This window comes from Toxotes jaculatrix, chromosome 3 (genome assembly GCF_017976425.1).
Source record: "Toxotes jaculatrix isolate fToxJac2 chromosome 3, fToxJac2.pri, whole genome shotgun sequence".
Classification (NCBI taxonomy): Eukaryota; Metazoa; Chordata; class Actinopteri; family Toxotidae; genus Toxotes; species Toxotes jaculatrix.
In genome coordinates this window covers 2,315,787-2,343,229 of record NC_054396.1, presented here as the reverse complement: position 1 = coordinate 2,343,229, position 27,443 = coordinate 2,315,787, and the positions used below count along the sequence as shown (strand labels likewise).

The 27,443-nt window shown below is 40.7% G+C and overlaps 1 protein-coding gene across 3 annotated transcripts in view; it reads right to left on the bottom strand.

Annotated features, from left to right (window-relative positions):
• LOC121179841 (copine-9-like) overlaps nucleotides 1–24,334 on the bottom strand; it is a 129,176-nt gene extending 104,842 nt beyond the window's left edge. For all 3 annotated transcript variants that reach the window (XM_041034909.1, XM_041034908.1, XM_041034910.1), the window contains exons 1-3: nucleotides 24,258–24,334; nucleotides 13,237–13,277; nucleotides 2,720–2,766 (exon numbers count right to left, since the gene is read on the bottom strand). In XM_041034909.1, the coding sequence (XP_040890843.1) occupies nucleotides 2,720–2,766; nucleotides 13,237–13,277; nucleotides 24,258–24,334 (165 nt within the window). The remainder of the gene's footprint in view (nucleotides 1–2,719; nucleotides 2,767–13,236; nucleotides 13,278–24,257) is intronic.
• Nucleotides 24,335–27,443: the final 3,109 nt, after the last annotated feature.

Sequence of the window (27,443 nt, the reverse complement as noted above, 5' to 3'; positions counted from 1 at the left end):
CTTACACATTTCCCTTGACACAGGACTACAAGACGCCTCAGTATTAATTCATAAAAATGTCTGAGAGCACAAGTGGTCTCCGATTTTCAGATGACACTGTACTTTGTAATTATGACATTGCATCCAGTTTTTTCACAAGCATGACCTAATAAATTCAAATTACCCCTTGACCCTAAACAGAATAAGCAGGCATGTATGAATGGATGGATTTTTCAGTACTTATCTTCCCAGTAACTGTCCTTTCTTTCTACTCAAAGGAAATTGGTTTTCAAAGTTTTTCTTCTTCATCTTTAAATAAAGATAAACTTTGGCCCTGAAATTACTGAAAGCAACTTTTTGATGCTCCATCAAAAGCACTTTTGTAACAGCAAAATAAAACACTTAGAGAACAAAAGAGAGCCCACAGATGCGTCCTTGATCAGCTGTGTTCATAGGATTAATAACCACTGACAGAAGGAAAATCTCTGCTACTTCATACAGAAAAAATAAATTCACGCCTTCTACTAAAATATCAACACATCTGTCAACCTGTCAGGATGGAAAAGCTTCTGTAACAACAAAAAAGACTATTCACTGATAAAAAGGATTTGTCTGATTTCAAGGTTTCCCACATCAAAGCCACCGTATCCAATTCTGTGTGCAATAAAATAAAGTGCATCATGTTTATTTATCAAAAGGCAGATTTCTAAAAACTATAAATTCAACCCAACACAAGGCAAATCTAAGTCATTCTCTCTGTCTCTCTCTCTCTGCTGCATGAATTCTGCATGTAGCTGCAGCCTCATCAGTCCATACGTCAGCATCACATAGCTGTGATTACAGTGACAAGCAGCAGAACCATTTACCTGCAAACTGATCCATACTGCTCTGTGAGTGCATCGACCACAGTGGTGTGTGAGTGTGTGTGTGTGTGTGAGTGTGTGAGTGTATGCTGCTCTGCTGAAAGCGTGCTCTCCCTGTGAGACTGATTGAGGCTCACTGAGATCTGTGTGTCTGTGTGTGAATCCCCACTGAGGTGAGACTGATTTTCTTTGATGACACAAAGCACAAATTACTGCGAGACAGAGTGAGAGACACCGAGGCAGAGAGAAGAGAGACAGAGAGACAGTTGAGGTTTTCTATATGTTTGCACAGCCACACTGTTCCAAGGCCGACCTCCCAAGGCGTCTCAGATGTGTTTTCCAATTTATGAATTCCTATATTTGGCCGTTCCGGCTTCACAGAGGGGCCTGGTTTTTATTACTTTCTGTTTGCCTTAAAAGACTCTGATCAGTCTGCCGTCACAGGACATTTGGCTCCTTGTCTGCTCAGACTCTCTTAAGCTCTGACCTTACTGCAGGAAAGCACAGGTCTCTTTTTATCATTCCGCTTTGGGTTTGTTATCACAAATGTGCTGAGAATGACAAATGTAATTTTAAAGGATTTCTGTTACTCTCAACTTCAGCCTTCAGCCTAAGATTTTTTTTTCCTGTTTGTTGCCATCTCATTTCTTTTCTCAATCCTAAAAGTAAATGAAAGACTTCTTTATAAAATTAACACCACCATTACAACCCCTACGATTTAAATTCTTACACACTGGTGTGCAGGATTTAGTGGCATCTACCTGTGAGGTTGCAACCATCTGAATACCCCTCCCCTCACCCTTCCATTTTATAAGTGTGTAGGAGAACCTACGGTGGCCTTCAGGTAATGTAAAAATGCAAAAGGACCTTTCTAGAGCCAGTGTTTGGTTTGTCTGTTCTGGGCTACGATAGAAACACGGTGTGCTCCATGGAAGAGGACACGCTCTTTATGTAAGACATGGACGGTTCATTCTAAACCAATGAAAACACAACCATTCTTAGTTTCAGGTCATTATACACTAATGAAAACAGAATTATGAATATTATATTACACGTTTATCAATCAGTCTCCCTAAATCTTACACACTGCTCCTTTATTTGATTTCAAAACACATCTCTCGCTTTCAAAGGCACAGTTGAGTGTACCACTGCTAATATAAGAGGTCATTTTGACATTTAGGCGATGCTGGACTATGTTTACTGCTTCTGAACAGTTTGGATGGCAGTTGGCAGATATTTCTGCAGCCTAAAAAAATATTTCCTCATATTCTGATTTAAAAAAAAAAAAAAAAAAAAACAGGGAGGTTGATTTGGCAAGGTTTTCTTACAGAGCAGTGTATGTTCATACAACATTTAGTCTAGTCTAGTCTAGTCATCTCAGATAGTATCAATTAGTTTATTTCAAATTAAATGTGCTAACGCTGAAGAACAAAAAAAGTGTAACTGTCCAAATACTTAACTGTACACGTCATGTGTTCTGTGATTATGGGCTGGATATTCTCTAAAGAGGACACTGCACACAGCTGTGTGACCTGAACGGACACATAGGTAGTTTGTCTCAACCTTCTGATAAGAACCACAGAAACTTCCCCAGAAATAACGAAATAACTATGGCAGCAGGGGTACCGGACTTTCGTCGTCATGTTTACAAACACGTGGTTAAGCTTACGGAAGGGTTTGACACACTTCTAAATCCTTCTTCAGCCGACTGTCAGGTCCACCTCGCTTTTTTTGGGCGTTGCCTGATCGTACACTAAAACCCATCAGACTTTCTGATGAACCCAGTTTCTCATTTTAATCTTCAATAAGTGAAGCGTCAGTGTGAAAACAGAATTACAGTTTCATCTGCACTTAGGATTTCAATGTCTTTCACTCACCTCTCTCCACTCCTTGGTCCCCAGGCCTTGAACGTACAGCACCACCACTGGAAAGAGAAACATCCATCATTTCAGACATTTGCATAAACAGCATAAACATTTATAAAATGTACATATATATATATATATATATATATATATATATATATATATATATATATATATATTTAAGAGAGATATGATTTTTTTGCTGTGCAATCCAGACAAGAATGGTGATGATATGCCCAGGTTATGTTCCTGACAATTTTCACATCCAGTGCTAAGTTGTGGAGGCAGCCGTGGCATATAAAAAAAGTTTGGGCTCTCTTCTATTTTCTACAAGTCTCAGAACTTAATAAAACTTTTATATTAACACTCAGCCACCACTGGCTCCTCTAAGTGACTGAGGATCTGAAAATGAAAGAGATACCTATAGAGCAGCTGAAGATATCAAAGTGTTTCCAAATTGAAATTTCCTAAATGTATTCAAGAAACAGAAGTTAAGAACCGTGGAAGTCAAGACATTATCTGCAAGATTCAGAGAAAATTCCACATCTGCTGGACAGAAAGGCAAAGCAAAACCCCAACAGGGGAACGACAGGAAGGTTTAGCTGACACAGCAGTGGTGGTGCTTTGTTCCACTGTGACCTACAACCTCATCCCAAAAGTCAACATCTGAAGTCTACAGAGCAACATCTGGATAAGACAGAGGCACTGTTGCAACACATTCTATGGACAGATGAAACTTTGGCCAAAATCACACAAGGTGTGTTTGGAAGGAAAAAAAAAAAAGCAGCAGCATTTGACGTAAAGACCAGTCGGCCACCTCCATGAGGGAGGGAATATCATGATTTGGGGTAATGTGGCAGCCAGGAGCACAGGAAACAGTGCACTGATTGAGGGGGAAAAAAAAGATTCCGCTAAATATTAACAAATCCTGGATGTAAATGTCCTGCAGCCAGTCAAGAAACTGAAAGTGAAAAGAGGCTGACTTCTACAACAGGATGATGATCCAGAGCAGACCTCAAAATCCTCCATGAACTACTTCAAGAAACATAAGCTGAAGCTTTAGGGACGACTGACCTGAACATCACTCAACATCTGAGGGTAGATCAGAAGTGATTTACATACACTCATCAAGAATAGCTGCTAAGTTCATGAAACAAAAACATAATGATGGATTAATATTTAAAGCTTTTGATGTCTGTTTGCTGCAGGAGTTTTTTTTTTTTTTTTCACTTCAAAAATCAGCAAACTTTATACATACAACAGTAAAATTACAGAAACAGAAACTCGAAAAATTCTAACTTTGTCAGCAGATTACCATTACCATGTTAAGGTGGAGACAGGTTATAATTACAAAGCATTCAGTTCACACACACACACACAGTACAGGAGCTTTCAGCCTGGTGCTGTTGTGTTTCAGCTGAGAGGTTAGTTGGCTGTCCAAACACTCAGGGACTCCTCAGGCCATCTCAAGGTTAAAAGCAGTGCAGCACTTCCATTAAAGCTGCTCCTCTTCCTCCTCCTGTTGTCACCCTCCTGCTGCTCCCAAACTAAAATGAGCTGGTTTTTTTTTTTGTTTTCTTGTTTTTTGGGTTTTGTTTTTTTTTTTTTTTCGTGAGTATAGTGAGAATCCTGTGCAGTCTGCAAACTGTGAATCTATTTTTGGTTTCAGATCTGTCTGGAAAAAGATCAACCAGTCACACTGAGATCGATGGATTACAAATTACAGAACCACCCGTTCTCCTCTCCTCACTTCTCTCCTCATCTCTTTTTCTGTCCTCTTCTCTCCAACTTCTACTCCTCTCCTTTCATTTAATCTGACGCCTGCCCATGCCTCACCTCTTTTCAATTCCTCTATAATTCTCTCCTTTTGTCTTTTTGGATTCCTCTCACCCCCTCCCCCTCTTCTTTCCTCTCCCCTGCTCCTGTCTCCTCTCTCTCCTCTCCTTCAGTGCATGATAATGGCATGAAGCACAGAGAAAGCATCGTTGGTGCTTCTGCTTGAGAGGGACAAGAGGCCATGATGACCGGCAGATATCCTGATTCTCTTCGCTCTCCTCTTCATAGAGGAAAAAAAAGGAAAGGAGGAGGAAAGAAAAACAGGGTCAAACTAAATTAATAAATACCAAAACAGAGAGGAAGAGTTAAGGGACAGGTGGCTAACTGACTCCATTCGGTAGAAAGGGAGAAAGTGAAGCATTTATGGGCCAAAGTGAGTGTGTGTAAGTGTGTGTGTGTGTAGGTGTGTGTGTTGGGGGGAGGGATATGTTTGTGAACATCCATCATGATCACAAACATATGCACTCTATGTAGGCCATGTTCATTACTAGATGGAGGCAGCACTTCTGAAATATTTACAGTGTGTGTGATGTTTGCGGTCAACAGGTTGGCACTATGGGGAGACGGACGTTCGAGGATATCGCATGAGGTACAAGGTATGAGATAGAAGGTAGATGGTACAGGCTGTCTCCAGTTTGACTTAGCACATTCGGAGTTCTTGATTCGTGCCAGATCTGGATCTGAGACCTCTGGGGTTTTTTTTTTTTTTACTGCCTGTGTTCTCTTTTGTATTTGCACATATCTGAAATCTCTCATGGCACAAAAACAAAAATTATAATGACATAAAAAAATATGTATTTTAATTCACAGCCAATTTTCATGCAAAGTCATTTTATTGGTTTAGATGTAAAAGCAGTTCTAACTGTATGATGCAAGCGAGTGCACTGAGTGAACTGCTCACTGGGTCTGAGACCTACATCACGTCCACAGACAAAAACCAAAACCTGCTGCAGTCAGAACACTGAAGAGGATCAGAAATGTGAAGCTGTAAAAATGTAAAAAAGTTTGTGTACAGCATTCAGAGAGATGGGATTTATTGGTCGAGCTCTTCCAATGTGATTACTGATGTGTATAAACAGGAATAAAAAGAGGACTGTGTCTGAAAACTGATAAATATTCCAACTTTATGGGCAACAGTGTATAATTTGGGGGTATTTCTCAGATGTACTCCTTTCTGTGCCTGTATCATAATACAGAGGACAGTGTCTGCTCAGACACTGAAGGGGAACAGTTCAAACCCAGATAAAATCAGGAGGAAAAGGGAGGAGTGGAAATAACAAGGTACTACAGGGATTTTTGTAAAATGGCTTAATGGGATAACTTTTCTTTAAAGTACATTGTGGTTATGTGGGGGAAATTGTTCTTTTGTACTTCACAGTGTCACAGGCCAAAAAAAAAAAGGTCAATTAACTGAGGAGTTCTAGAGGAGATAAGCAAGTGTAGACAGATGGTTTCAGAAAGTGGGTTATATGGAGAGGTCACAGAGGGGCACTTTGAAAAGATGAGATTCTATATTTCTGGGCTAAACTTCAAAGCAGCGGTCAACAGATAGTGGTTTGGGCCTTTCTAAGTGTGAAAGCAAAGATTTGTGCGGTGGATTATTGATGTGAGGAGAAACTTATCATGGGGGAGCTTTGCCTGATCAGCGCTGCCCACTTAAAAGGATGTGAGCAGATGATAGCTGGAAATAAAATCTGGTCTCAGAGGCATTTCTACAGAGAGGAAGGCACAGCTGAAGCCCGGTGCACTCAGACTGTGAACACAGTCTCCCACAGTCAGCGCAGGAATAGCTTAGTAGGATGCTATTTTCTCCGAGATAGAGGGCACAGTCAACCGTCAGGGTGTCCTCTGGGTCATTATCAAAAATGTAATAGCACATCATTTCATCTACATCCATGTTTGTAAAGGAGGGGAGGCACCGCTCAGTCAGACTTGTAGAGGAGGACTAACAGGCTGCCTGAGAACTTCAGTCTCTGGGAATCTTATGCTAGTCATCAGACCACAGCTCAGCAGTTCATTGCCATGTTGGCCTCTTGCACAGTGTTGAGCTCATAATAAGTCCCAGCTGATTTATCAAATGTTGCTGACATGCAGTACTCTGTGATTGTGACCTCAATTAAAATAAAGACAATGAATACAGAGCGTTTCCTGTTTGGGAGGAGGGGTCAGCACAGAAGCTGCAGCAGTGGCTGTTGGAGGGCTTAACTTCTAGTAATCAATATTTTTATGTTAACAACGGATCAAATGACAGTGAGTAACATGAAAGGAGCTCACTCACAGCTGCAAACAGAGTAATCACCCAGCGCTGCCGTTCAGCTCTCCATCTTTTCTAGGAACAGTCAGCTGTTTTCAGCTAAAACATTCAGCACCAAGCAGCAGACAGACAAGGTCAGTTGACTGGAGATACAGTCAGAGCAGTGAGAACAGCAACAACACAAGACCAGGTCTGCAGTGGCAGCTCTGGAGGACATCTGTGCCCACCTGTGTGGGAGGAAAACCCAGAGAATCATCAGGGGACCACAGCCACAAACTGTCCTCTCTGCTGCCGTCTACCTGACCCATGCCACCACGTTACAGAGCAGCTTCCTTCCACAGGCCCTGAGACTCACCCCGCTCCCCTTCTCAAGAAGACACACACATATGCGCACTCCAACAACCAACACATACGCCTACACTACCTCTGCACCTCTCACTCAATAACCTACTGCTGGTCAGATATTCTCTGCACAAGCCACTGATAAGTCAACACCGTCACTGCTGGTGACAATGTTTCTATTTAATTGACTTTGATACTTTTCACTCCTTTGTTTTAGCTATTTTGTAAATTTGTCATTACATCCTGACATGTTAGCACCGGTGGAAGAGCTTGAAGCTGGAGGATTTCATTGCCAGCACATACTGCCATGTCTGTAACTGTTGTGCATTTGACAAATAAAGACCTTGAACCTGGAACATTGAACCTTGCGCTGTCGGACAAGATGCTCCATTCTGCACAAGACTTTCATAACTGTACTATGACCCGCACTCATACATTTATTCCTCTGACTGTGTGGAAAAGTGATGTTTTTGCTACGTGGTTTCTTGAAGGGAAAACATGAGACTCATGTGGACTGTTAGTGCAGCTGCTCTGCAGGTAAACAGAGCTGTACTGTAACACAGCAGAGGCCATAAAGTGTTTATTGTAGATGATCAAATCAGGGTTGGCTTGGTAAATTCTGATTCAGGCGCAATCCCAACCCTGACCCCTGTAACAGACTTAAATTCAACAGGTTGCCAAAAACAGAACAAATGAATGACAACGTTGCTAACATGCTACGAAACCATCTATTAATGATTTCAACTTTTTTCAGGTCAACAAAGGAAATAAGGAGATTTCAGAGTTCTTTGTTTTTCATCAGCCAGTCTTTCTGGCCACATTTTTCTGGATCTTGCTAAGGAAGATTTTAAACCCAACCTGTAAAGAAACAACTGTCAGTGGCCAAAACCTCACTCAACAGGCGATGAAGCCATTCAGGCTAACAGACAGGTGCACTGACTGAATGAGTTAGCACAGAATTTATTGAATTTCTTTCAGCAGGACAAGCTACATGTGGTATTATTATCTTATCAAGAGCAACATTAACATTTATTTGGAGACATGTTTTCTGTTCATGTGATAGATGTAACAGGTAATAATCACTATCTTTTTAGCTCTTTTTTGGTCTCCAACATCTCCTTGAGGCAATAATCCATCTCTAAGCTGCTAAATTCTCCACTGTGTTCACCAACCAGTCTCTAACTATGTGTGTGTGTGTGTGTGATGGGCAGGTAGCTTACAGTGTTTTTATCAGAGCTTTTTTTTTATTGAGCAGCTGGAAACGAGGTTAATAAGACAAACAGTTACAGGCCATAGCCATAGAGTAACGAGCTCACAGATCTTCAGTGCTCCATCAAGCCAAAGGAAACTCTTCCCATGGTTCGTCACTACAAGCGATTCCTTCCACAGTACATATTTGATCCATTACTATTATTAAAATATTGATTATTGCAGCTTTAAGTTGAAGACACTGGAGGTATTTCTACATCTGCTGACTTTACATTAAGTTACCATTAGTGGCGTGAATTGTGAGTGCATGTTAATTAGTCTTACATTAATGATAAGTGTTTAATAACATGACATTAAACATTGAATGAAATTTCATGTTTCTCTGAAACAGTCTGCTATATAAAGTGCATCTTTACTGCTAATGGGTTCTATGTATTTATAATGCTTCACCATGTGCTTTGGATGAAGTCCTTTTCCTTGTTATAATGAGTGGAGCCACTTTCAAAGTTATAAAATGCCAATTTAGGCTGAGTATATGTCAAATATGGATGAGGAACCACTTGTCCATTTGCAGCCAATCAGACAGCATGTGACCTCTAACACACAGTTAGCCACCGATCAGTCGATCTGTAGAGAATCAATATAGATTATTACCATTTCTTGACTCCAGCTCTAAACTGAGTCAGTTATCTACAGGCATGGATCTACTGGGTGAATTGACTTTGTCATTTATCAGTAGCTGTCAAGGCCGTGTGGCATTATCTGCAGGTATTGACCCCATCCTGTTGTGGCCGGACGCCTGGGTCCGACAGAGGGCTCTAAGCGGGGACATGAAAGAGCTGAGGGGGCATTGTAGCCACAGCGAGTCCAGCTTCCCTCTTTCCCCCCGGTGGGGAGGACGGCTTTGAAGTGCAAGACCTCTCTGAAACAATCATTACCCTCCATCATGGCTCTCCACCTCCGCCTCACCCAGGAAGAAAGACTCATGTCTGGTGATGGACCCCTGGCCTGCTGACTGATGACTGTGTGGGGCGTGCGTGCGTGCGTGCGATCGTTTTTAACTGTGCTTCCTAACAGTAGGTAAACCCAGAAGCATATTCTGTCCAAAATCTGCATCTCTATTTCTCTCTGATCCTTCACTTTCTATCACACACAATCTGATTTTCTTATTTTGCAGCCGATTATTGATTATGGATAGTTCTACATAATCTGCCACATTATTATCTGGAGCTGCTTCACCGGCAAGGTTCTTTTAACACTAACATCTATAAAATGATATTCAAAGATGATGGTAATCCTAAAACCGAGTAGAGAGGTAGGACATAAACCAGATAACTGTCAGAATCTTTCATTTAAACATCCTTAATCCTCACTGACATCCACAGTAGAAAATCTCCTTTCTGCCTGCCTGTCACTGTTTAATTCTAGAAAACTCTCTGATATGATTAATGAGATCCATGTTCAGAACAGTTTATCCCAGATCACATTTACATTTTTGTTCTTGCAGATGAAGCAACATTTTACAAAGTCAGACAGTTTACCTGAGGTTTGGGGCTTCATGGGAGCTTTCTGATAATTACTGATTGTTGTCTTAAGTGTGATGTCTTGTGAGATGTTACATCAAGTAAAGCTGGAAACAAAAGTATAGATTTTTCTTGTGGGAGTGTTACATCCACTTGAGGCAGTGGTTCTAACTGTATTACTGTCCCTGGGGGGACCCTTAACCTAATTATACTTATCCTAATTAAGGAGTGTTCAGCCAATCAGAGCAGATAGACACAAATTTAAATGTCTGATTTAGCACGTTTCAGCCAGTTTTGACTATGCAAGGCTAGGTGACCAACCTGGAAAACCCTCAGGAGACCTGTGGTTATTAGATTAATTGCACGTCAGTTGTGCAATACTCGATGCACGAGGAAAGCAAAACAAAAGTGGCCTTAAAGTGTCTGTTTTTGTAAAGGGGAGTCATTCGTCATCCACAGACTGTGGTGATCTCCTGACTTTTCATCTAGCTGCAGCAACAGGTTCACATTTTTGGTTTTTAATAAAACGTCTCATCAACTGTTGAAAAGGAATTCATGTTTCTCTAACGCATCATTAGGTCAAAATTTGAATTTGTCTCATACATTGGTTTATGACCAAATACCAGAGAAACCAATGACAGTCCCATCATCATCAGCTGTACTTTGTGTTTAATGCTGATTAGCAGATGTCAGCATACTAACATGCTTACTAAGATGGAGAATATGGTAAACATCTAACCATCAGCATGTTGGTATTGTCATTCTGAGGATGTTAGCATGCTGATGTTAGCATTTAGCTCAAAGCAACACTGAGCCTATCTACGTCCTCCCAAAGCTGTTGTCATGGCTGTGCTCTTAGTCTTCTTCTCTTGGTCAGTTGTGTTGTTATGAGCTCCCTGGTGACCTGATGATTACAGCATGAATATAACCTTTGTTGCGTGTCATATCTTTCTCTCCCCTTGGTTTCTTGTCTGCCCTCTCACTATTAACTGCTCAGTAAAGGTAGAAAACTATTTTCAAATGAAACTTCATATGCAAATGTAATTGAAAACAGTAAAAGTACAAATGAACAGACGTGTTCACTATTTGACCAGTGGCTGACCAAAATATGGGACATGCGCAGTTTAAACATTTAACGTTTCTGAGGAATTCCTGAGGTCCTGCAGATCTTGTGCCAGTGATACTGAAAGTGCAACTTCTGCTTAATGTTAACACTACATTTCCCAGAAACCCTTTGCTGTCTGATTCCCGTATTAGACTTAAAGGGCCTTATCTTTCACCTGGCCACACCAAGCACAACTCAAGTGTCTTTGCCAGTTTAGACCAAAGCAGTTGTTAGTATTCCGGTACCCATCTGAAAACCCATGGGCGTGTTTGTCTATAAATGAGCTGTGGTCAGGCACATGGTTGGTGCATTGCTATCTTGAGGAAGCAGAAAGGGACTCAAATGATCAACACAAACCTGGTCTGAAGTCAACGGTCCAGTAGTTCACTGTTATTTTTTTTAAGATGCATTGTCAGGATAGTAAAATGCGACTACACAGGTGGGTGCATGTGTACACTCTGCTTGTCACACACACAGGGACATGAAGCGGCTCACAAACATGCAAAAGATTATTACTGCCTGGCAAATCTGCCATTATGAGCCAATCTGCCAAGCTGCAGGTGCACCTGACTTTTAAAGCTAGGTGGTGCTGAGAACTTTTTTTCTGCTGTTAAACTAGCAAAAGCAGATTTGGACACAACCTACATGCACTTGCACCATGAGCTTTAGACTGTGTAGATTGATGAAATACAGCCCAAACTGTTAGAAGTGTCACTTTAAGGTCTTCATCCCCCGCAGGGACCTCAGAAAGTGTCTCATCTCATAGCTCTTTCTGTACTTATAGAGGATTCTTGTACCATAAAGCTGAAACAGATTTCCCACTGCAGAACCAACCGTGTTACACAATAGCATAGAGTACACAGAGCACCTCTGCCTAAGGGGGACTTAGACATTTTGTTGTGTTAAGCACAAAGGCAACACAAGCTCACATGGGTTTTGTCAGGTTGTAGTGTACCACTAATGTTCAAAGAGAATTTCTTCTCTTTTTGGTGATCGCACTGTTTGTGCTTTGACACTGAGATCTGAGGCTCCTTCATCTGTGCTACAGAGAAGCACAGTCACTGTGGAAAACACAATCCAACAGGCCTGCATGGACACACTGCTGACAAATACACACATAAACGTCAAGCAAAAGGTACAGCAATTCTAGTCTCATTGTGTCATGTACATTAAAATTTCTGTCTCATAATGATTGTGAAGCTACAGCTGTCATCTTTGTTGCTTCCAGTTACCATGGTTACAGGTACTGTTCTCTTTTAGTGCAGGGTTAAAGGTAAAGGTTCTCTTTACTTCTTATCATTGAGAGGAGAAGCTAAAACATTGGATTAGATCAAGTTTGGAGCAGTGTGTGGTCCCATAGACACACTTTACATTTAAACTCTAATTAGGTCATTTACTGTAATTGACTGTAATTAGGCCTGTAATTAGAAATTTTCATTTAGTTTTTATAGATTGACAAAAAATATATTTAGTCATGTTCTTATTTCATCATCATCCTCCTCAAACTAACAACAAACAGCCCAGTTTAAAAAAAAAATACAATCAGTAATGAAAAGTACAATATAATACAATTAGATAAAATTATGTTCATATGTATTAAATAGATTACAATAAGCTATAACACTGGTGTGGTCCAAAGGTACAGCTAACTCCTGTATTATCACAGCAGAGGAAGATGCAAATCTCTGGCTCTCCCTGTCTCGCCAGTTAAGCCGAAACCTTTTCTGAAAGCCAAGTGATTTATTTTCTGTCATTCACTGTTAATTGCAAATCATGTTTTCTTTCTCTGAATCACTTGTTCTCTGCCATTCTCCTCCCCTTGTTTTCTTCCTCTCCCCCCCGCTCACTGCTGCTCCTAAAGGTTACTGTTTTTCCATACTGTGCATGTGTGTGTGTGTGTGTGTGTGCGTGGCCAGTAATCATTAACTGTCAATCAGGCTCCAGTGATTAGTTGCCCTAATTGGGAAGAAACTTGATTGAAAGTCTTTTCCAGCTCTACCTTGGGACGCTGTGCTGTCTCTGTTAAAGCTCTGGGAGACGCTCGCTGTGTTACTGCTCACTGACGCTTGACGAGTGCTGATAAGGTGCATGAAGGAGTGATTTAATAATGCAGGCATGAAGCTGAATGAACTCATCCAGTTGGACTAACGTGTTGCGCAGAGTAAAAAGGTAGGCGGAGGATGTGAAATCAGAGCTGAATTTACAGACATGAACACTGAATTTGATTAAAAAGGACGAATGTGAAGGTGGCAGCAGTTACCTGGATCTGACTTCGAGAAGGTGTCCATGTCTAACAGGTTTCTGCAACAAAAGGAAAGAGACTGTTAGAGACTGAGACAGATAGTTAGAGCAAGGTTTTGTTTTGTTTTTTTTGTCTCTGAGGCTGAGATCCTAGATTTTGACCATAGTTATATTTAATAAACAGTTTCCATCACTCTGACGTCTTTGCAGTAACACTGGATTGTCACATGCTAGCTTTTGTGTGACTGGGTTATCAACTAACTTCATGACAGCAGCAATGAAGTCATGAAAAGTCATAGACACGTGCACAGCTGTATCACCAGAGCACATTATAACAAAGTGGATTTTATGTATGCATGCTAGTGCATGCTAGACAAGTGACAAAATTAAGCACATTTAAAAAGTCAGTACTTACTAAAAAAACAATACAATTTTTCAGTGTGCTGTTGATTAAACAGAATGAATCAGGACACAGCACATATGATCCTTGGCTCTGGTGCTTCATGTTAACATATTGGCACATTTCACCATATGGAGTTACAGTGTACACACGGAAATGCTATCTCTGGGGTGACCAGATGCCACAGGGCACAGGAGACAGTCTGACCTGAATCACCAAAACATTAAATAAAGTCCACTCTTCCATCTTGATTTATTTATACACACTGCAGTGCAGTCTGTAAAACTATTAGGACAGCTGGCTCTGAGGTCCAGCACAGAGGACTGGAAATTCAAGATGATTATGAGATTAAAGTGCTGACTTTCAGCTTTAATTTGAGGAATTTTACACACAAAGAAGATGAGCTGTGTAAAAATGTTAGTACTTATTACCCCTCAGAGGCAGACAATGCCCAGAGAGCCCAAAATCCCAAAAGCCCAAGGTTCACTGCATGTCACTTATTTTAAATTACTGTGATGAACTCTGTCAGGGAATGTTTGCAGCATTAAAGGAGGGTCCTGCATTATTACATGATCTTGTTACCATGTTCATAACATACAGTGTATTGTTGTCACAGGGCACATATTCCTATTTGTGTTTAATGTAATTACTACAAAGTAAATACACAGGAAAGAGGGTACATACACAGTGCATACAGGGCAATTATATCTGCCACAGATCCTCAAACTGTCCCAAGGTAAAAAGGGCCCTAGGTCCTATACCGTTTCTAAGGCAAAAACTGTCAGTATGATAGGGCCCCTATAGAAAATAACTTTTTAATCACGGTGTTCTTCACCTACACTACTTGGTAAAGGGAAAAGGAAAGTCCACACAGCCAAGCATCCACCACAGCATCCTCTCTGAGAGGTTTCACAGCGTCTGGACAGAGTCACGTGACTTCAAGCTGATGCAGCTGTTTTAGCAAATTACCAAACAGATTCACATGTTGACAAACAGAACGATGTAAGAACAAACTGGTATATCACAGCTTTATTACTGTAAAGAAGCTCTATTGAAAGCCATGCAGCTCTCCCTGCCTACAGCCATTTATCTTACACCAGCCCACAGGAGCAGCTTACTTCCTCCCCTTCGAGCATAAGAACACGACACAATCAGTCAGTGTTGTGTGTGATTGGTGTAATGTGGGCACCATTCTGATATATTTCTGTTTATTTGTGGAATTACTCAATTACTAATAAAACGGAAAACTGTAGCACAGGAAATGAATCAAACATACACACGAATATAAAGAGCATCAGGAAAAAAGAAAGAAAAATACAGCATTCAGTGTAGAGCTGAGGAGCAGTAAGTGGCACACTGAAACACTCCTCTTTCCAGGGCTTGTAGCGGTAAGGGTGATGGAGGAGGGGGGAGTCAGAGTGACTGCATGGAGCAGCACAGTATGTATCGTCACTTGTTCATGCTGGTCTGTCCATGTCTACGTTCAGTATGTTGATGTTCATTCCTGAGCTTCACTACAGAAGCCCTCCCTTGCCAACAGAAACACAGACGTGCCAGAGCCATATGGGCCCCCCCACACACACACACACACACATCCTCCAGTCTTTACGATTCTCTGCTGAACAGTCTTAACTCTCCACCAAAGTCACAGACCTCTGATAGAGAGGTGAAGAGAAACCAGAATTCATGTTCTGCCAGAAGAAGGAAAACCTTTCCACTGAATCTGTAATAATACTTTTATTCCTAAAAATCCATACATGACCTACAGCTGAGCACCGTAACCATGCTCGGCATTGTGTCACACGGTTTGCTCCATTTGAAATCGTTAACTTAAAAAAAAAAAAATCCATTAAATATTGTTGTTTATTCAATATTTCCATTTTTAGCAGCCTCTAATGAACACCATTTCCCAGAAGTCCAAGCCCAGCACTAGCTTGGCATTGGTTAAATGTCACTAGCTTTGACAGACAGGCCAGGCTGAGTGATGAGCTATGGGAATAGACGTGTCTATCTCCATAGTCCAGACTCGACTGCAACAATAGCAAAGCTTCTCACTTCTATTTTAAACAGGATCCCAAAAGAACAGAAAGAGATGAAGACGAGGATAAATAATAAGAGGAGAGAAACAGGTTATGATGATGGTGACGTCACTGCTGAGCTGGAGAAATTTCATGGGAGTTGTTTTTTTTTTGTGTGTGTAACTAATTAAATCATAATAGATGTTTTCAGAAAAGCAGATTTAAAAAAAAAAAAAAAAAAAACCTCAGTGAGCAGTTGTACTGTATTACAGGAGACTGTTGACTGTCCCCCACAATATGTGGGGACTATCTGGCCTTTTAAGAGCTTAAAGAAAATTCCACTAACCTTCAATTTATTGGAAATGTCAAAGGCCAAAATAAAGACATCACATAACCTTGATACAAGGGTGATAGTAATTTTTGTTAACTGACACTTAAAGAGATTTGCTTAATCCCAATGGCTGAACATCTTATTTCTGTCCTCTTCTTTTTATTGTTTCATATTTATGTTTGTCCTAAAGTCCCTTTGAACATTGTCTTCTTACTGTTCAGACACCAGAATATAGAAAGGTGACGGACAGAGCTGTTAAAAAATGTTAATAGACTCATCTGTGACTCAGGCTGCATACTGGTTACCTTTCCTCAGTGGTAAAGGTTGTTGGGGTTGTATGCAGTCTCAAAGGAATATACCAGAAGACAGTATTCAGGACTTAAACAGGGTGCTGTCCTGATGGTTTTTAGGGTAATCTTTTTGTTTACAGTAAATATTCTGCTGCCAGGACTGAACATCAGCTAGCCAGGTTTCTGTAGTAAAGAGTTTCTTTTCTGCTTCAAGATATTTGTATTAAAGAGTTTGAACGTTGACAACACTGTACCCTGAAAATGAATGGGAATGAAATGAACAGAGCCACAGACTAATGAGGTGCAAAGTTCTGTTTTTTCTAGATCCATTTTTCAATAATTTTCCTCTAAGCTGGCTTGCATTTTCTCCCTTTGGATGAACATGTGTATTGAGAGATTTATTAGGAGTTGCTTGTTAGCAGGGATTTCACAAAAACGAGAGGCAATGAATCACCAGAGAGAACAAGCAGCTTTTCTGCAGAAATACGGAAATAATCAGATATTTGTATGACTACGTCTGAAGTCTTTCATCTGAAACTGTGAAGGATTTTGTTTGGTGCTGCACTTTTACAAAAGGAGCAGAGAATGTGCTCTGCGAGACACCAATCTCATTTAGGAGACAAAGGTTTTTGCTTGTAATGTGGCCTTATATTTGAGACCTTCAGGGACATGATATGGGGGAAGCTGGGTATCCAATCAGAGCCCTCCCCTGCTGTGATTGACATTCTCCCACTGAGAAGTCCTGGCTCCCTGTTCTCGCTGACCTACTTGGCATTTCACTCTGAAAGAACCACCAATGTCACGTTTTAGCATCAGGCCACATACTGAACCACACTGTGCCGCCATCACAGCCCCACTGAAAAACACAGCAAACGTCTAACGCCATATGATTTTCAAAAACCTAGGATTTTCATTGATCATGTTTGAGCTTCCAATATCTGATCGCTGAGTCCAGATTTCAGGACCTTAAAGCTCTAACAGCCGAAATTGAAATGGTAGAAGATGAATCAGCATGAATCCCAAAGCTGGCTGCTCTATTCCCACTAATTTCAATGTGAGAAATCTGACTTCTTTGTTCAAGTGAGAGCTACACTACTTGACTTTGATACAGCGCCCTACAGCACCCTCAGATTAAAACATCTCATATCAGCCGAGGCTACAGCTGGAGATTATTTTTATCATAACTCCATCTAACACTTATTTCCTCAGTACATTGACTGTTTGATGTACATGTTCATAGTTTTATTTATTACTAGTCTAGTCTACATTTATTAGTGATTAGGACACAAGAAAGTTCATTAACAGCTGATGGACACAGTGGAGTGTTTATCAGCTGAAGAGCCACATATCTTTTTCTGAAACTGAAATGAGAGTGAACACTGTGTTTACATTTGACAGGCTTTTCAGCTTGTTTCTTGGCCAATCAGCCAAAGGAAAAAAAACAAATCAGTGATTCAGTTCTAAATTCATTTGTTTACAACATTTATTAGAAATGAGTCATACATCTTATTATCAGTCAACTCTTGATGTCTGCAGCCACTTTCGCCCCCCCCCCCCCCCCCCCCCAGATTAAGCAGAAACACTGCCATTAAAAACTGGTGTGAAATCTAATTAAAATGTCTCTCAGCCACAAATATTTTTTTTTTTAACTTGATGAATTTAATGATCAAATAGAATAATTTGTGATAAGGCTCTGCAGTCAGCCAAACATAACCCAAATACTTGTCTAACTCATTTTCAGCAACTTCCTGTAATGAATACAATCATAAAAGCTCCCCCAAATATGATCAACTACCTTGTCTAGAACATCCTTTTTAGTCAGTGTCAGACTTCAGGGAGCTATTTTCATACTCGTGGCATCCCACCAGTCAGGGACCCGTGGCGGGCTAATATTGGGGTTAATAGGTGCTTTGCTTGTGAGAGAGGGGGGCTCACATATTTCCCACTTGCCCCATTTAAACAATCCAGCTGCAGACTGCAGGGTGGCTGCCACACTCAGCTTGTCTAACAGGATCCAGAGGAGATGTGTTTGGGTGGCAGGCAGGCAGCCGATTATATAAGACAGAAGAACAACACGGCCTCCTTCTACACTATGTGACTGCCTGTCTAACCCACATACAGTATGCACTGACACATCATCTGACAAAGCTGTTTACATACACAAAACACAACATGCTTACACTGCAGCCAAACCTGAGTCATTTTCCAACACTTGCTTTTCAAGGCGGAGCCTCCATACTGTTATTCAATACTGAAAAGTGATCAAATCAGATGTGTGTGTTCACACAGCAGAATAATGTTCTGATATAAAAATACACGGTGTGACAGAAACAGCCCAGTAAAGCACGGAGGAAGCATCCTCACACGGTGATGTTTCACCACTGAGCTCTGATGAAGGCGAATAGCTGACAGGCATAAGCACAGTCAGAATTCTGACCGCAGCCAATCCAATAAAGGATTTTTACCCTTATGAACGTACACATCTACATGCTCCTGGAAGTGTTGTGTTGTATACACCTGATCGTCTGATGCCAATTTAAGAGACCACATGTGAAAAGGGAAACACCTAAAGTCCTGCATTAAAGCTGTAACTTTGTCCTAATACTTTTTAATCGGAGTATTTTATAAAACATATCTGAAAGTGGAGACACGCTGTTCAAAGCCTCACTGAACAGCCTGGTAGCAGTGAGCCTCGTCCTTCTAACCAATCAAAAAGACTTTGCTGTGGCTGAGTCACAGCTTTGCAAGCTCCTGATTCCTACATTAACTAAGACAGCAAAAACAACAAAGGATGTAGGTGAAGAGCTGGGTGGAGTGTAACGAGGCAGGGAGGAGGAGGAGGAGGAGTTTGCTCCTGAGGTGCTTTTAGAAGCAAGAGTGTAACTGTTAATTACCATAATATTTTTTTAAAAATGCTCACACACTGACAGAAGAACAGAGTGAAAAATGTTTGGGCTGTCCACTGTGCACCAATGCAACTCAATATGTATCAATGTATGAAGAGCTTCTATAAATAAGCCAGACAGAAGGAAATGAGATAATACAAAAAAAATAAAAGGTAAGATGAGACCACTCCTTATTTTATTTTTTTATTTTTTTATTTTGAGTATAAATGAAACTTGAGGAGCGGCTTTCACTCCATCTTTTTCTTCTTTCATTTCCATTAGTGCAGACGCAGCATCAGTCCATTACTGCCACCCACCACTACACACCCCTACTGCTCCACAAAATGTAGAACAAAATGTTGGCTCTAAAAATACCACAAGTTGTATGTGATCAGAGAAAAAAAAAAGTTACTGTTTTTTTTTTTAATGCACAGAATCTTCTGTTCCCTAGTGGCAGAGTGAAATAAGACTCCACAGCAGACACACAGATCACATCTGATCTGAAGTGAGGACACTAAGACGAGTGAGGTGAAAGTAACGCCTGTAGCATTATCTCCATTTTCTTTACTTGTAAGATGCTTCAAACACGTAAAACGAGAGACTTTAAGATGTCCTCCACTGAGAATAATCTGATAAAGTAACACTAATCAATGTAAATACTCACTGATTTGAATTCTCTTCATAATTATTGGTCGGAACTTTGCTTAAAATTTACCTAAACTTGCAATAACAGATTTTCTTTCTTCTTTTTCATTATTAGCAAACCTGTTAGCAAACAGCTGCTTATTTACTCACCCAGCTGAATGCAAATTCAATATTCACTCAACTTTTTTATATCCTTTTTTTGGTTTTAAGTCTCTACTCTGAAACCAGAGAGAAATCTAAATCCATCTTCGAGTCCAAACTCTTTTTCATTTCATCTAAATTGGAACATTGTTGATCATTGACTTTTCCCTCTTCTATTTTTGACCCAATGTGACGTCACACAGCCGTCACATACAGAGTAAATATACTTAAAGCATATCTGAGTTGTCAATTGTAGCTGCCTGCCTGTCTCATCACTAACATACTAATCCTGCACACAGGCACGATTCCTCCTCGCTCTCCCCGATTCTCATTTCCCTTTTCCATTCATGTCTTTGAATTTGAACAGAAACCTCTGTGTCAAGCATCTTAACCTGAATGGAAAAAAAGAATCCACCTCATTACCACCTGCAGTGGAAATACAGAGCCTATTAGAAATAAAGTCACATACTGTATATTTACCCTCAGACAACCTACCCTGAAAATTCATCTACGTTCACACAGTAATGAGCCCGTGCGGCCACATGAAAAAGTTTTAAGGACGCAGGCAGCACGACATCCGAATCCGAATCCACCTTCATTTCTGTTGTTTGAAAGGTTTGTTTCCTGTCACAGGCTCAGCTGCTGATGCGTGTCAACTTCAATGCCATTAGAGAACTGTGTGTTTGGTTATATGCCAGACGGAAAGCAAAATCTGTTTCATGTTCTCCGACTGCTCGCAGGAATGTCATTGGTCTCCTGGAACAAGAGGACCAATTATCTCGTGTTGTCAGTATTGGGACAGGAAGGGAAATCTAAACCTCGAGAAAGGATGACAGCCGGGAGTGATGTTCTCTTTTACAAGCCAAGCGTGGTGTCATGAGGTTTAACTACACGCACTCAGAAAGTCACTTAAAAATAGGCTGATTTTAAAGTCGCAATCCATACGATTTCCTGTACAATCTAGACCTGTTTTAATGCTATTTATAGGCAGTATTTCCACGTAGGAAATTCTGTAATTGTACATTACAAATTGCATATCCTTGCAAAAGTGTTCACAGGAGATGATACTGGAAGTGATGCAGAAGGCAAAACACTACTGAAGACATCTTATGGCCTGGGAAATTCTAATTCTAAAGTGTTGGGAAACAAGTCCCTAAATTTACACATCAAACAGAGAGTAGCATTAGTATTCAATCAGAATCATGTTTAGTTTTCAAGCAGATGGACGTAAATTCATAGATTTCATAATATTCACTTTCCTTTAAACTGTTTTGGTCTCAACCAGCTCCTTTCAAACATATCTGACTCTTAAACACATACTCAAATTAAAAAATATATACATTTGTTTCAAGCTCTAAATCTATCTCCATTTATTGTTGTTCATTCTTGTTAAAGGCCAAAATAGGTTTTAAAAAAGTTGTTTGAGTATTTTTGTAATAAAATCCCTCTTATCTTTCTTCCTGCAAAACATTATAATATTTCTGATGATTATTTTAGAAGAATAATCTCAGACTTGAGGGTGTACAAATTGTTATGTAATCAAATGTGATTTGGGGTAACCAACTAACCTGCCTGTTATATTAAGGATTATACCTTAAACAAATCTGGGACCATAACAGTAAACTGCAGGTAAGGACTTTCAAAACAAAAGCCTCAAAATGAACCTACGACATTTAAAAGTGACACCTACATCTATCTACAGGATCTGTAACAGTAAACATTTACTCATTCAGTCAGACAAGACTATATCCAGCTCAGCTAATGGAGTGCAAACATTATGGGAACAATGAAATGTGTGTAACTACTTTCTCTCAGCAGCCGGGAAGTGACCTGTGAAGCAGGTCCAGCGCAGCAGTGTTTTTGATCAGTCAGCTGACTGTCAAAAGCATAAAAGCAAAAACCAGGAGCAAACAAACCACAACAGAAGCATAACTTGATTACAGGTGTCACCAACAACATTAATGAGTGTCCCAGCAAGTCAGTGAGGCAGCATGTACTGCAAGAGGGAGCTGGAAGTGACCCACCTGAGTGGAGCACAGTCACTGTCCAAATGATTCATTACACCACCTGTGTTTCACATGTGAGAGAGGCCTGTGTGAGAGAGAGGCACGCTGGGTCACTGTGGCTGACCATCACCATCCACCACCTGATTTAACAGAAGCCCCCTTCAGCTTAATATCCACAGCTAAACCAAGACTGTCTCTCCTGATTCCTTCTCTCTGTCCCCCCCCCTCCATCCTTTCAGTGTCAGGGAACTGAAAGGGTCCCCCTCTAACCCGTCCAGACACAACAGCCTGTGACAATCAGCAGCTTCAGGCTCTGTTAGCATAGAGACCTGCTCCGGGACATGGAAATGCTTTTGTCTGAAGGGACACCATGGCCATTATTCACAACTCTGCCAAGGGGTCTGCTGGTGCTTAGTGGTATATTTAAGCTTAAAGTCATTTTGGTTTTTGGTTTTTGTTTGTTTTTTTTGCCACAGTGGGTTTACCTCAGCTAACAGAGGTTAATAATGAGAGCAGTGAGACACTTTACCTGAAAGACACTCAAACACTGCATCCAACTGATGGATGCTGCAGAGTCACATGTTTCTCTGCGAGTCTGTCACTGTCTTCTCCAATGACTGAGTGCCGCTTTGCATTGCACTTTGGCTTCGAACTGCAATTTGAAGTGTGTAGGTTTTGTTCTGCAGCACTTTACACCAAATCTCAGCTGAAATTGTTCACGTCTTCAGTTTTTTTTTTTTGTTCAGTTTTGGTTTTGGTTTCTTGGAACTAGTCAAGAATGGAGCCGCCAAGCTCTCACAGCCAGACATTTCGCTTTTCATGCTCCTCAACAAAAGCAAAAGAAATCACTGGCTTCACCAAACCTCAGTCAGGTTATAAAGAAATCGTGAGTTTCACTCCTCTTCATTTTATTGTGGTAAGCTCAGTCTCAGGCAATGACTTAAATAATTTACAAAATAAAATGTAGACTAGGTGGGTTCAGACGTTCTGCCATCACCTGATCCCTGGCCTTCCTTTAACAGACAGGCAGGTTTTTTGGCCAAATGCTCATTTCTGACTCACAGCAGTTTCATTGAAATGCAGCGTTTTGGTCCTTTGGCTGTTTATCGGGTATTAAATTCACAATATGAAACAACAGCTTTTTACTCGAGGCACAGACAGCAACAGCCAATCAGAAGGAAGCCAAGCACAAAATCCATAACTGATAATAAAGCAAAAACATTCATGTGAACATTTTGCATGGAAATGCTCGGTTGAATGAATAAACTTTAACAGGTGAACTGGTTTCCTTTGATTCCCAGTCATGTGAATCAACTGTGGACATTTGTACATAATAAGGTTTTAGAACTCGGATTAAATAAAAATCATAGAGAGTGTGAGTGTGTTATCCTGCATGTGTTGTACTGTAGGTTAGTGATGACAGTGGGTTTTGGGGTGTGGGTTCATCACATGCCCTGCAGCATTCAGCAAATCCTAATTACATTCAGTGACTAAGGGCAGAAACACACATGAGGACGGTCCTGAGAATATGTTTGGTCTGTGAGCCAAATCAAACACTTCATCAGCTTTTTGACTCGACGGAGACATTCGTACAGTACACCCTGCTGGCTACCATCAGCTCTTCACTTCTCTGTTTATTCTTTTCTTCTGCTATGCCTCGGCTTCAAAGACTTCTTCTCACACACACACACACACACAAACACTGACCATGTTTCAAAACAGATTTCCAATTATCTTTTACAGTTATTTTTTATTAAACCTGTATATTTGTCTGGTGGTTGTTGATTTATAGCATCACTGAAAAAAAATATTCCTACATACTTTTTTTTATTTAAAAAAAAAATCCCATTGTAAATAAATAAATAAAGTGTACTGTTCCTACTGAGCCTCACAGTCAGTGTGTGGCCAGTCAGTTCTCCCTCTGTGTCTTTTCTTTATTGTCAGTAGGCGCATTCATGTGTTCAGTTGCGCTCTCCGGAGCTCTCCAAAGCACTCAGAATAAATCCTGGTACTGTTGGTTACTGTACCCCCCACGCACTTCTACACCCACAGCACATGCAAATTCTTTCCTTAGGAAGAAAGAGTTGGTCCGTGCACGTTAAAGACACACAACACTGACTAACAACATGCGGCTAAGTCGAAGTTGAATGTTTAAAAAAAAAAAAAGGCAGGAAATTACGCACCAGAAAATCAGAGCCCATTAAAAAAAAATCATGACGATAAAACTGACTTTAACGTCAAATATCAAATAATGTGTAAATACTTAAGTGCAAAAAGGCTGATTCTTAACAAGTGCGGACTGTGGGAGAATGTTTCTTGCTTACCTGCAAGAAACGGTGACTTCAATCTTTGTCGCAGGTACGGTGGAGTTGAGTGGGTCGAAATCCCCTATTGTCGCCATGGCTCAGGCTTTTTTTTTTTTTTTTTTTTTTTTAAATATCACTTATTCTCAATCCTTGAAGTTCGCACTTATATTTCAGCGCTAATTTTCCTTTGGCTACTCTGTGTTTGTTGCATCCACCGGAGGATGACAGACTAAGAGTGAACCAGCCGGCTCCGGTAGTAGTAATTGTTGCTGTTGACGGTCGATGGAGCGCAGCTGAGGGTTAAGAGGCATACCTGAGGAGGAGGCTTTCATTCATGGCGAGAGAGAGAGAGAGAGGGGGGGGAGGGAGAGAGAGAGAGAGAGAGAGAGAGAGAGAGAGACCGGAGAACAGACACGGACCTACTCACTTCTCCGCTCCTTATTTCTCTCCAGCCATCGCCAGGTGGAGGCAGAGACCTCCTCAAGTTCTTCTCGCAACTTGTGGTCTGTGTATGGGAGGTGATTAGTGCCAAAGGAGGAGCTGTGGAGGCAACAGCAGGTGGAAGAGGGTTTTTTTTTTTATTATTTTTACATGCTTGACCTGTTTGTTACATTTCACACATATTTCCTGATGTTGCATTTGAATTGTGTTTAAAAATGTACAGTTGGGTTTGTTTATACCTTTTGTGTTATCATTGTGTGATCATATTAAGTCAGTTTTATTGACATGGATTAAATTTAGCCTCAACTGTACAAAACGGTACAACACCCTCAGTCCAGATCAGGGAAAACTTCACAATAAGAAGAAATCTTCTTAAAGGAGGAAATTACAGTGCACATAAATGAAGTACAACCATGTGAGGATTACATGAGACTTTGCAAGTCCATCAACAGGATGAAATCCATCCCCACCCTGCAGCACCTTTGACTTGATTCCTTTAACTGAAGCATGTTTCAACACTATAACATCCCAGACCCGAAGCTAAAAGCATGCTATTTAACAACAACAATGCTAAGCTAATTAATATGGTAACAGCATGTGAAGCAAAGCAGCATGCTGCCTGAGCCACCAAACACACTAACCTAACAACCTGTCCTCTTGAGCTACCTCAACAAAGCAAGCAACACACACCTTCCACCTCTGTCTGCATCCTGACCAGTTCTAACACTGAACCTCAGGATTCTGTGCTCACCTGCTGTTGGCCCGGTCATTCACCTTTCTTCTAACCCACAGTCATTCTCTGGAACTGGCAGCAGTATCAGCCTGTTTGTCACAGCCCTTCTTCTTCTTCTTCTTCTTCTTTGAGCTTTTACAGCAGCAGACCTCCTGAATGTTGCACTACTGCCTCCTTCTGGGTTTAGTTTTGTAACAGAGTGATCATTTCTTTACTTTCCCCTGCATGTTTGATGACACTGGCATATTCTCCACGGTTTCTCTTTCATGACTGATCACTATCCTGCGTTGGATGTTTTGTCTATAATGAAAAGTGTACTGTGAATGTTGCTGTGTTTAATTCTCTGTCTTACACACTACCTGTCTGAGTCTAAAAGGACAGAGTTCAGTTTACAGGGGACAAAAGTGATCTGGCAACAAACCCTTCAGCCAGCCTTTGCTGGGCAGGCCTTCAGTTTCCAGCCACGCTCCTCTGCCTCTGCTGCCATCTCTCATACTTCAGCCTTTAACTCTCCTGGGCCAGTGTTACTGCCTCTTCCTATGGTGCTGTCAGCTCCACTACAAACACACTGTGCTTGTGACCACAACATGAGATCAGGCCTTAGATTGCAGAAAATAATTATTCTTGACATTTTTTATATTTATCCCTAAAACAGCTAAGATTTATAAGAGGTTACTTGAACATTCAGTCTTACAGAACTGTAGTTGGGTTGGTCTGGGACATAATAGGTGTGGAATTTCATATTTGCTTGAGAGGAAACGGTTTATTTTGTGTTTCCTGCTGATCTCAAAGCTGTTTAAATAAGATGAAAAGTTTCTGTGACTAACAGGAAGAAAAAAGGGTATTATAAAGGTGATAGAAAATGCAAGAAAAATAAAATGGAGAGAGAAAGAAATGAAATAATCTGCAAGGGAACTGAAACAGAGAGAAGGATAAGAACACAGCAAAGCAGGAAGTGGAGAAGATGGAGAGGCAAATTTTTTAAAAAAAGAGGGAAAAGAAGAAGGAAAGCAGGAGGAGGAATGGTTTGTAACAATGTGAGAAGCCTGCCATGCTCCTCCTATGTGGCATTAACCACCCCTCCTACATTTCCAAACTTTTTACATCTGAGTAGTTTATCTACATCTCATAAGCACTGAGAATAATTTAGAGGCATCGTCGGCCACACCTCAGAGCCAACAGGAAGATGCACTCGATTAAAAAAAAGCACACAGGCTGACAGGGTTGAGTCCAGGTTCCTGAAATCATCTGGTCTGCTTCAGTGTCTGTGTGTGGGTGGCCTTGACCTCTGACCTCTATAGAAGTGGGAATTTGAAACGTGCAGTTATGTAACTGCTTTATGCAACCACGTTAGATTTGACACTGAATTCTCATTTGCACTTTACGCACAGGTCTTCAGAGTGTTCAGGGAAAACACTTAACATCAGCTCTGTCGCTAGGGGATGTCGATCACATGGTGTAAATAGTTAACACAGCTCATCGTGGATGATAATGAATTCATCAGAAGCACAAGTAGAAAGCTACAGAGATGATCTGCTAAAACAAATTCATCCCAACAAGACTGAAGTAACAAATGTGTTCTTATTTTCTTTATTCACAATTTGCTACCTGCTGCTCAGTTCCCCCTCCATTATGACCTGTTACCTGCCAACAATTAAGCACAATTTATAACCAAAAGAAAAAAGAAAAACAGGTCAAATGACTTAGAAATGCATCAACAGTACAAAGTCTTTACACGGAGATCGGGATGAGTGCAATACAGCAATTCAATAAAAGAGATTCTGAAATAAAAAGTAAAACAAATAAAATCATTATATTTCACAACCGAGATAAACTCTGAGCGTGTCATGCAAATCCAGTGAGTGAGAAAATCATTTGGGGAGTACAATAAGAAATTCAGAGGTCAATGACCATTTTCAGCTATTTGAAAATGACAGGGTTTTTAATGCAGCCGTACTGTAACTGGCACACAGTGGAAATGATGTCAGAATAAAATAATGATAGGTTTCATTTTTTTTTAAAAAAAAGAT